The 12278-nt window shown below is 41.1% G+C and overlaps 1 protein-coding gene across 3 annotated transcripts in view; it reads left to right on the top strand.

Annotated features, from left to right (window-relative positions):
• Nucleotides 1-741: 741 nt before the first annotated feature.
• The window catches only part of LOC149821468 (DExH-box ATP-dependent RNA helicase DExH11-like), a 189862-nt gene continuing 178325 nt past the window's right edge, over nucleotides 742-12278 (top strand). For all 3 annotated transcript variants that reach the window (XR_016426758.1, XR_016426757.1, XM_089983595.1), the window contains exons 1-2: nucleotides 742-1036; nucleotides 1114-1389. Coding sequence is in view for 1 of the 3 variants with exons in the window: in XM_089983595.1 (XP_089839721.1) it covers nucleotides 902-1036; nucleotides 1114-1389 (411 nt within the window). In the remaining 2 variants the exon portion in view is untranslated. The remainder of the gene's footprint in view (nucleotides 1037-1113; nucleotides 1390-12278) is intronic.

Below are 12278 nucleotides of genomic sequence, written 5' to 3'. Positions count from 1 at the left end.
CACATGAGATTCAATACTTGAGGGCAAGTTTTTTCCAACCCAAAGAGAATTATGTAGGAGTTGACTCGAGCAACCCGAGATCCATTGTATCATTTTAGATTCGTCCTTTCTGATTTAAATTCAGACATTGAATGATCCATATCATTGGGATATGTTTGTTTTGACTGAAAAGTTACCAAAGCAGGGTAATTACTTAGACTGTAAGTAAGAAACTTATCTTTTTAGAGTTTTTTAAAAATTATAAATTTTAAGAAGCAGGGTAGTTACCTGGATTGTACGTAGGAAACTTATTTAGAGATTTTTAGACCATTTTTCTAGATAAAGCTTGATATTCGTAGTTTTAAGTAGGAGTAGATGATAGTATGGTAAATTTCCTCATAAATTCAGCGACAGGTTTACTTCACAAGCCAAACAACAAAATATAGGCATTGGGCTTGGTTTGATTCATATAAGCTCATTAAGTAGCAACAAATATATTTAGATATGTATTTACATTACATAGTGCAGTGTAGAATAAATCAATTTTAAGTACTTGGTTGCAAGTAGGGATGCAAACTGATTGGATCTAGGATAGCTAATGGCAGCCTGACCCGATAATAATCGGGCGGGACTTTTGGATGGCGGGCATATCATTCGGGATGGTTGGGCCTTTGCGGGCTCATTATCGGGTCGGCCGAGACGACCTGATGTCCACCCCTAGTTCTTGAAACTTCGAACCAGGTCTTCCTCTTCCTAGCACTATCGTCGCCGGCAGTAAGAAGCACGCTTCTCGCTTCTCTATTCTGCCCAAACCCTTCCCTTTCCCGCCACTCCTGCAAACGAACGCAAACGCAAGCCGACGGATGACAGAGGGCCGACGATGATTCAAGGAGAACCGTCCGATTAGGGCTTCCAGCCAGTCATGGACCGCATCGTCGCAGCGAGCGAGGTCGCCTTCCGAGTCGGCTTCACCGGCTACAGCGGCCACCTCCGGCTCGAGCCCCTCCCTCCCGTTGACCGTCCCACTGCCTTATCCTCTCTCCCCGACCTCATTCTCGTCGGTACTCGTTTCCCTTGCTCCCTTTCGCCTTTCCCTTTCTTCAATTGTTTCACATTGTGCTGTTGCTTGGGCAGCCTTCCGAATTCGAGCCGGACACGGTAGAAACGATCAGGAATAAGATTGAGGAGAAGTATCTGCTTCCGCGGCTGGACGACGAGGAGTTCTCTCCTGCCGCTTGCGGTCGCCAGTGGGATTTTGACTGGTTCGATAGGGCAAGAGTCCAGCTTGACCCCTCGATGCCGCGGACGGTCGTAGTTCCTTCCTGGGAAGCGCCTTTCAGGCGGATGAAACGGAAGAACGCCGAGGAAGACCCGCAGTCGGCGGATTTATGGATTCCTGACTCGGTGGAGGTAGGGATGACCCTTTTTGGATACTAGAAGAACGTTGTTGTTTTCCTAGATAGTAATTGTTGGTACATTGTATGTGAATTCTGTGGAAATCCGCAGTTGGATGGATTTATGAGATTCAGAATCCCATGCAAACGAGAGAATGGATCTCGTCTGCACAACTAACCATTCAGAGAATGAAAATGAGAAACGGAAATGTGATTTGAAATCGGATTGGAAGTGTCATGTGATTGCAAATCACAAGGTGTAGTGGCGGAGCCAGGAATTTAAGCTAGGGTGGACACAAATGCACAGTAAAAAGAAAAAATAATTTATATAACAAAAAAATGTACTGTGCAAAAAAATTCATTATTAGGAACCTTGGTTGAAACTAAATATGTTTTTAGTAATAAATAAAATTATTCAATGGGTGCTCCCCATGGTTGGTAGGAACTGTCAGTGCACGTCTCCATGTGGTGGGATGTTGAAGGTTCAAAATCCTAGTGGTATGATTAATTAAAAAACACAAAAATAACTAAATTAAATATTCATCTTATTTAAAAACAAAACAAAAAACTAAATGCTATTAAAAAAAACATAAAAATCTCTAAAACCTAATTAAATATTCATGCTATATAAAAAAACTAAATGAAAACCTCAATGCTATCAAGCACCATTCATAGTTTTGATACATAAGTTAATTGAAACAAAAAATAACAAAACCCCCAAATTATTGAAATGCAACTATTTAAGAAAAAGTAAATAAAAAACCAAAATCCTAATCCTAACAAACACCAATCATAATTTCATGTCTAATTGAAAAAAACAAAATAAGAATAATAATTAAATACAAATAAAAAATTATTAATTAAAGCATCTAGGGGAGAGAGAGAGAGAGAGGGCCTCGTCCTGTGCTCCGGGGCGCACTGCTGCAATGGGAGGTTGCGTTGTTGAGGGGATGGATGGGGCTCTTGTGGGCCTGTGCAACCTATGCTATGGGGTCACAGAGAGAGCCAGAGGGCGACGGCCTGCGTAGTGGGGTCACGGGGAGGGCGCACACGAGAGAGAGAGAGAGAGAGAGAGAGAGAGAGAGAGAGAGAGAGAGAGAGAGAGAGAGAGAGGAACAAAAGTGGGGTATCAACCCCTTTGGGTCGGGCACCATGCCCATACCCGGGTTAGGGTGGGCAATGCCCACCCTGACCCATGCCCCTCTTAAGGGATTTCAGCGGGTCGAGGTGGGCACATGCCCACCTTCCCGTTAATGTGGCAGTGACAAGGTGGAATATGTGATTTGAAATCACACCACTCCAAATCACATGAGATGCAATCAAACATGTGTTTAGTGAAGGTATGAGATCCTTTTATGGCTACCAGAAGAACATTGTTGGTTTCCTAGATAATATTTTTTTAGTATAATGTACGTCAATTGATGGAGTAATAGAATGCCAAAATATATGGAATGTCGGTTTAATAAGCAACGAAGTAGTGATGGGAGTGTAGTGAAGCTTGGTGAGCAAGAAATACCGGTGGATGATTGTTTCAAATATTTGGGATCTATCATTCAAAAGTATGGAGAAATTGTTGGAGATGTAAATCATAGGATAAAGGTTGGGTGGATGAAATGGAAAAGTGCAATTGGAGTGTTGTGTGATCGTAGAATGCCATTGTGGTTGAAGGAAAAGTTTTATAGGATGACTATTAGGCCCGCTTTACTATATGGTACGGAATGTTGGGCTGCTAAGAGACATCATATTCAAAAAATGAGTGTAGCTGAGATGCGTATGCTTAGATGGATGTGTGAAAATACAATAAAAGATAAGATTCAGAATGAGGAGATACGTAAGAAGGTAGGCGTTGCACCTATTGAAAATAAGATGAGAGAGAATCGTTTACGGTGGTTTGGACATATTCGGCGAAGGCCTAATGGTGCTCCAGTTAGAAGGATGGAGAAATGGAAAAATATATTAGTTAAAAGAGGTCGGGGTAGGCCTAGGAAGACTTGGATGGAGATGATAGGAAAAGATATGAATGCTTTGAACCTCACCGAGGACATGGCATTGGATAGAAATGATTGGAGGAGAAGGATTCATGTGGAGGACCCAGAATGATTTTCTTTGTTGGTTCATATTGCTAACCCCAATTGTTTTGGGATGAAGGCGTAGTTGTTGTTGTAATGTACGTCAATTATACAGGGAGTGAATCGAAACCGTGGCTCTATGTTAATTATGATAACGTCCTAACTCCTATGACGTAGGAAATAACATTCGAATTGAATTGACATACAATTAGTCCGTACAATAGGATTCTTCCTGGTAAGTTATTATTTCATGGTATACTCTACCCTAATGCATTGGTATTCTGATGATAACCATTTGTAATCAGTAAGAATATCTATTTAAACCTATATAGGCACCGTATGGCCTCAAGGGGAAATGAAAATTACTATCATCCTCAAATAGGTTTTGGGTTAACCCGTGTTATTAAAAACGCGCCTCAAGGCGCAAAAAGCGCGCCTCAGCTCAAGGCGAGGGGCTTTGTGCCTTGAGGTGCAGGCATAAGGCGCAATACCCTTGAGGCGTGCGCCTCATAGGCCTTGAGGCACACGTCTTGAGGCGAGGCACGCCTCAGACTGAGGTGAACACGCTCGATTTATTTGGTCAAATGAGGGTCAAAACCCTCATTCGACCTAAAAAATAGGGCTTAAACAAAGCCCTACCGACCCCTTTATGTGTTTTTATTTTTTTTCTCACCTCCTATCTCCCTCTGCCTCCAATCTCCTTCTCATTTTCGTGCACGACAGCAAGACCACCGCCGCCGACGATCTGATCGCGAGCCTCTGCGGCAACATCCTCTGAAACGGGATCGAGACAGGCCTCCGACACCAGGATCCGGTGAGGTTTGACTGGTGGTACAATGGCCTCACCTTTCTGGGGCTACCCTTCTACAAGAGGGTCATCTCCGCCATGAAAGCTCACGACTTGTACGTCGAGAGCATCGAGGGGTCGCTGGTGTGCTACGCCAAGAAGTTCATTCCAGGCCTGTCGCGGCGGAACAGGGTGCCGTCCTCGAACTCTGTCTTCGTCGCGACGGAGGACAATCAGAGGGAGATGCTGGAGACTGTGGTGAGCTATATGCTGGTGAGGAAGAGCAGCAACTCGACCATGACGACGAGACTTCTGTTCGGGCTGCTCCGGACGACGAACATCCTAAGCGCGTCGGAGTCGTGCCAGACAATGCTGGAGAGGAAGATCGCTGGGCAGCTGGACCAGGCGATGCAGGACGATCTGCTGCTGCCGAGCTTCTCCTACCTCATCGAGACCCTCTACGACATCGATTGCGTGGAGAGGATTCTTGGCTACTTCCTCGAGGGGTGCGGTGGTGCAGACGGAGAGGAAGAGGAAGAAGGTGAGGATGAAGAAGAGGAAAGGAGGTTCGGGAATTTGCCATGGATGGTGGTCGAAAAATTGATGGACGGGTACCTCGCAGAGATCGCTTCCGACGGGAATTGGAAGCCGAAGAAGTTCTACAACCTCGCTGTGGCGCTTCCGGACCACGTCAGGATTTACGATGATGGACTGTATCGCGCCATCGATGTCTACCTCAAGGTAAAGATTCAAGAACCCAATTATCTGCTTTCTCAGACGTCTGTTGCAGACCATGGTGTGGCTTTCCCACTCAAATCAATGCTCTCTTTACCGGCATAAGTTTGGATGACTCAGGCTGATTTCAAGCTATGGTTTGTCTGGTTTTCTCTCTTCAATGTTCACTACACTGCAGATCAAACTCAATTATTGAGTTGTTGGCTGCATTTCTAGTGGAGTGTTACTGTATGCCCCTGCTCCCATTCTTAAGGGGAGGGTGAATAAGCTCATGAAGTATGGCTTGGTGCATATTTAAGGTCTGCTCTGTGTGGCACTTTTATTCCACGCAGAGGCAACCATGGGGGCACTAATAGCATGTAGGAAAGGTGATTCGGTGTAGTCTGGCCGTACTGGAGAAGTGGGCATCAGGCCATAGCCCAACATGATCTGCCCCAAGTAGGTCTCTTGGTGCTTGAAGCCCATCTGCTGGGTTGGACTGTAGGCTGAGTTGCTTGAGTGTTTGGTTGTTGGTTCAGTTGGGTGAACAAGAAATGCAGACATGTCAAAATCAAATGCGTTAGTTTATATCAGCAAGCTACAAGTGCTGAAGTCGCAAATTTCCTAATATGGTGAGTGTCCTTTTCAAAGTGTAATCTCTGAGGATCTCCTGATTTCTGAGAATGCAGCCAAAAGCGACTAAGTTTTTGAAAACACATTTGAAGACAACTTTCCACTGGAACTGTCAAACAGAAAGCTGAAATTAATTAATGGTTAAAATCCATACAAAATATCACTTTTAAACTTTTGTTTAAAAAAAAGTGTTATGTATATTTTTACTATACAGTTTAGTAATTTTATTATCTCATCATCTCATGGTTAATCTGTGTTATTCTTCCTTCTTGTGCCTGTTATCTGTATGGTGTCGTATTATTCATGAGGTCTAGGGTTTGAAAGATGGTACTAGACGGAGAAGATGAGCAGAAGTTCCCTGCATAACCACAAATATATATTATTTTTCTTTTTTTGGATTAGCAAGCTGGGGTAGGAAACCAGTTTGGTGGTTTATCCTTCCAGCAAGCGTCAGAATCGCATATCCAATGACTCCGAGTTTCTCTAGTTGCACCGGTATGAAGATGCAGTCATTGAGAGTCACACACAATGGAAACCATCTAAGCCATGGAAGAAACTAATAGTTTCATTATCAATGAATTCCTTGGCAGCCATTCCCCCATAGCTTTCCTCATGCTAAAAACACAATCCCGTCAAGGCTTAGATATTGATGATGATGAGACACAAGAAGAACCTAGGCTCTAATTCATATCATATAGCTATGACCATTTATATGTTTTTTTAGGTTTTCAATTGCAATTGTGAATGTTAACACTCTCATTTTGAAGAGTTTTGGACAAATATATTAACATTTGGTTGTTAATGCTAACATGCATTTTCTAATTATGACATTGCATTGTTAATGCTAAGATGCATTTCGTTGTTAATGCTATTTTTTAATTTAATGAATGCCCATGTTTTATTTTTTAGATACTTATATAGATCAAGTTGTTGCATTAATGTTACTTTTACAAGTTAATCTCATATTTTTTTCCAGTATTTATTTGTAACGACCCCAATCCATACCCTTTTAAAATGCGAAATATTATTTTTTTTTCAATGCGGAAACCTTCCCAGAGATCCGGGGTCCTCACAGTTCCACTTTCCATTGGATAGCCCAACCAACACAAACGAAGTTGCAATCATCATCCATAAGAACCAACTAAAACTCTTTTATTAATGAACCAATAAGAGTCTCATGCACAACTCAAAAGTGAAGTAATCAACTGCAGAAAGTAAAAAGAACTAAAAGAAGCAAAAATAGAGCCACTCTGTTCCCTGCTGAAACTGACAAGCGCAAGTATGACTCTCATCCATCCCCAGTAGCCAGTCCAGCCTCCTGTTCACCATGACCTGTGAAAAACCAACAAAGTAGGGTGTCAGAACCAAAATTCTGAGCACAACTACTTCTAAAGAAATCAGGTGAGACAAAGAACATGGATAAGATTTCATGTAATGATTTGAGTGAGTGCAGATATAAAATTTGCAACATTCAAATATCCATACCTACCAACAATTACATATGCTCACCAGTCAAGAACAGTAAAGCAGTACCATATATCAAGAACTAAATAACCAAACCTTGCAGCATGATTTCAATAAGTAAATCCCATGCTACCACCAAATCATGTCATGATATAGAGAATGATTCAAACATGCATGATCTAATGCATAACAGGAAAATGCATGATTATGTGCAATGCATGATTCCTTTTTATTATCTTTCATTTAAGTTTCATCTTTTCATATGCATGCCCTATTAAATGCATGCAACTTTAAGTTCCTCTTTTTAATTACCGTTGCCCGCGGATACACCAAACGGGTACAATTCCTAAGGTCAATTAGGTTCCCAGGATAGCTTAACACACAATTTGTATTTTATTACTGGGTTCCAACTTAACCCTCAACCGAATCACCTTCGGAACATTAGACCTCCACATCTAATGTCGGGGACACAAAGGATACCCCACGCCCACAAGTGCCACTTCCTTGGTACCATAAACAACAACTGTGTCAAAAACACCACTCCCGGGTAAAGTGACAGACTCTCCCTAAAACCGTGGTCAGGAGAAAGAACCTCAATATCGGGTTCAGGGGACCAAATTACAGCACACGGAGTTTTTTTATCCTCACATTCTCCTCAAGACCGGATATCTAAGATTCTCATACTCTAGATGAGATATCCCAGAATGTATATTACACTGTTCTTATTCATTATATTTTATTAAAGTTTATTCTTAAAGTTTGCGACACCATATGCAAAAGTAAAGTGAAAACTCATATCCTCCCTTGCGGGAATCCTTACGGAGCTCCAGCCCGTATAAGCAACTAGAACAGTGTAGTAATGTGCCAAATCATCTTGTGTGATTCAAGTGATGCAGTTAAAACATACGTGAAAGCAAACCAAACCCACGGCTCTCCAGGCCGGTGATGGTTCATTTAGGCCATCGATGCATCACACAATAAAACCCAAGTAGTATTTATTCATACACTAAACCAAAGTGTCAAATGCATGTATGTTCGTGCAAATATAAACCCAAACATATCCATGTTATTACTCATTCATATGCATTGTCACTATGTGTGTGTTACCTACATCACATACGGGTATTAACCAATCCATGGTTTCTTTTAAGTGTGTGAGTGTACATACACCATTTCACGTATTAATCAAGTGTACATGTTCAAGAAGAATTACTAATAACTGAATCATGCTCACACTCATAAGTACCATAATCATAACCATAACAGTTATATAATCTTCTTAGAAATTACATTTCAACCTGTTCTTGACACATGGATAGGTGTGTGTAGGTTTCAAGATTTTCCTTTATGCATATCAGAATTTAAATCATACACAATACTTATAAATTCTGGAACATGTTTTCATTTAAAACTAATTCATATTAGTCAAGGGTACTCATAGACTTTCGTAGCAAACCAATACGCAAGCCTTTAAATAACACATGGAATTCTAAACAGGAACATAATGGTCAACTAGAGACAACAAGGCAAGACACCTCACGTATAACACTTCCAGATTTTGTGTCCATCCTTCCTGAACAGTGTATAACGGACACTATTAGACATAGCTGAAATTTTTAAGTTATGGTTCAATACTTCCACGCTGCATCTTACAAAATTTCGTGCTTAAACCACACTCAAGAACCAACTTGAGCTACTTTAGAACAACTCATTTTACTTCAATTCATCAAATTGCACATTCTCAGACCAAAACTCAATTCAACATAAACTTTCAGAACACAGACTGATGAAACTCAATCATGTCCATAGAACACAGCATGCCTAAACCAAAATTTAACATAAATCAGCCCCTGTGGATTTAACACACACAACATGTCTAAACCAAAATTTAACATAAATAATGCCACTTAGTATAAAACCATTGATCAAGACTACTGTAGTCAAATGAACACTGTAAAAGAAATTCTATACATAAAATGACTTACAATTCATTAACAAAAATATACACAACACTTTGGATTGATATCAAAGGCATTGATTGCACATGGTTCAGCTAATAGCAAACCTGAGCGTAATCCATATTGTTTTAAGAGCATCTAATATTTGTATTTTTACAAAAAAAAATGCAAACAGTACACTCGGGTCAGCCATGTCGGGTTCCTAGCCCAAATCCAACTATATATGTCCGAAAACTGCATAACGGTTCATACTGTACAATGCACGTAATACACATTATGTAACCAAACACATTCCAAATAAAGACCCCCCCCCCCCCCCAAATTTTTATTTTATTTTGATCAAAGCAGTCGAATCTCTCAATTTCTATTGATTTGGGGTTTACATTAACCCTCATAACCTGCTCCCACTCCTATATTCATGCCAACCGAAACCCCCAAATCAAAGATTTGGGGTTTTTCAAAGTGGGATTCACGAAAATCCCCAACTACTGATTTTTCGTGGGACCTCCCCTCAAACCCACGCATGGAATCGAACCCATGTTCGATCCCTCACCTCGATTCCAAGAAGACCCGTACCTTTTTGAAGTTTTTTCCGGCGATCGGAGACTGCCGTCGTGGGAGTATCGAGCTGCTGTTATCCGCGGCCTTCGGTGGTGGCTGGTGGCCAAAGCTCCACTCACGACTGTGACAGACAAAGCCCCTTGTTGGTTGTGGATGGCCAGAGCTTTGCCGGCGACCGGATCTTCCTCCGACGTGCGTACCCTGAGAGAGAGAGAGAGAGAGAGAGAGAGAGAGAGAGAGAGAGAGAGAGAGAGAGAGGGCAAGAACCCTGTAACGCCCCAAAAATCCAGAACTTGTAACTTTTTAGAAAAGTTTAGAAAGCTTTGAAATCATACAATAATCAGAGTTTAAATAATACTTCAGCGGAAAATGATATTTTTAAAACCACAAGTCAATGGATCTTGAGCACATTACAGCGTAAACTTTCCTTTTTGTCAAATCCCACACAACCATTGAAGTCAAATGGTTTAGAAACAGAGTTTCAATAATTGAGAATTCGTTTGTTGAAACCAAGAAGAAGCTTACTAAAACAGTTTTATTAACTCACGGTTTAATAAAAGAGAAATTTTGGAATACCCTTCATACCAAATTTACCAACATGTCCTCAGGAGCGAAACGTCAGGGAAAAAGCTCTATCTTGCTCTCATCACGCCATCGTGCCATCGCAGACTGTATTACCTATCCAAAACCTACCCATAAAATGGGTCAGTTTCACTAAAAACTGGTAGGTGCACAGACATAACAATATTGAACATAATTAAGCAGAATAATTTAATATGTCAAGTAGACAGGCAATTATATAGCAATTTAATTTCAACAGATTCACAGAGCAACTATCATGAACACAATGTTAAAATTATTACAAGCATTTTACTGGCACCAGTAGGCTAACTATTACAAGCAAAGCACTGCACAAGGAAGTTAACTAACAAAATACAATGCTTCATCAACCACACACACAATTCCATAAGTATTGAACCTGTTGTACCCTATAACTTTCATACGTGCATAACTGAACACATTGCGATCAGGTTTAACTTATGTTTCGATATTAACTGGCCAAGCGGGTACGCACAAGGCACGACTCTAGAAACAACCTAGACTGATCCGGGGGTTTATTATGCTATGTATTTTATGATAACCCGGATAGCTGACTGAGTCCGCACCTAAGGGGACGGTCGGTGACCAAGAGAGAAATCCCCAAAGCAGCATAAATAATGGATGCATCCCAAACATGAAGAGCTACCACCTAGGATAATTATGGTAGTCTCATTCCCCTAACTCCGATGACTGGGAAAGCCGAGTCTTTTGCTCGTAACTGCCATTAATGGTCTGTCCATCGAAGTTTTGTACCTTCCTGTCCTCTCTCCTGACAGGAGTCAACGATTCGAATGAGTACATCAGGGGTAGTTAACTGAAGACTCATTCTACATACTCTGGTCTTTCGACCCACTCGAGTATCTTGCCGGTGAAGGCGAAAACATCACTTATTTAGGTGATCACAACATTTTGTTATTTGCACTCATCGAGGTTGCCACAACCTACTCATCCAATCATCGCAACGTAAGAAGACATACTTGTCAAAAAGTACGGTCGTACATGTCATAAGTACGACTACGATGAAAAGGATACGGTTCCACAAAGAAACCCCAACAGATATTATCTGCAAAAGAATTAATACAACACAGCCTGGCAAGATAAATCTTGAATTCACTTCAACAACATTTTTCATATTTCATGATGCAAGGTCATCTCGGATCTCTCGTCCGATCAACAAAGTACTTAACATGTTGTGCATGTCTAAAAGTACGCCATACTGAACCAGGGAGGTCTGTGGGCTTCTCAAAAGGAATACCCAACACACAACTTCATAACAATTCAAAGAATATAGGAGTGCTCATTTGGCACGATTCATCCTTAAAAGCCATAATGCCACATTAAGTCATTCACACAAGACACAACACTATCAATCTTACATCCAAAATTTATCTTAGTATCGACATGTTACACTAGATTGATACATAAAGAATGGGTCCTTCAACAGAACCCCACTCATTCATATGCTCATGCCCCTGATCGGGGTTATTCAAAATGAGCCGCAACTTGAGTCAAGGTTATAAAACATTTCTCCCAAGTGTGTGGACTTGGGAGGGGCCAAATGTGACTTCGCAATCCTGCAAGACTTAATCATACTTTGCAAAAGTTGTGCATTTTGAAGAGCCCTGGGTTTGCAGAAGGAAATCCTCTTTAAAAGAACTATAGTGCACAAGTGCAACTTCTGGTGTTTTGAAAACAGGTGATAACATGATAGGCACAAGACTACATTTATGTAAGTACATATTTACCATGAGTGTGAGCATATGCAGGTTATAACATGTCAACAAACAACTCTCGACTTGCGATGCCGCACATCGAGGGAAACGCACATAAGTAATACATGAGGTACCAACACCATACATTGACCACTTAGACAGGCAAACACATAAGGTCATAAGTAATACACGAGACACAAGGTCGTACCTCACTCAAAGGAAACGTGCAGACAAAAATGGATGCAAGCAAACAAGGGCATATGTATTTCAAGAAATAGGAAACCACACCTCAAATTCATAAACGCTACACAAAATAATAATCGAATAATGAAATTGTACATCCACCCATAGAAAGGTACAGGCAAGTATACATGCGAGCAACTTAGGGCATAAGTATTGCAAAAAGT

Source organism: Nuphar pumila, chromosome 12 (assembly GCF_984573655.1).
Source record: "Nuphar pumila chromosome 12, dmNupPumi1.hap1.1, whole genome shotgun sequence".
NCBI classification, from domain to species: domain Eukaryota; kingdom Viridiplantae; phylum Streptophyta; class Magnoliopsida; order Nymphaeales; family Nymphaeaceae; genus Nuphar; species Nuphar pumila.
The sequence above is the reverse complement of the archived record's forward strand: the minus strand, read 5'-3'. Positions and strand labels throughout refer to the sequence as shown.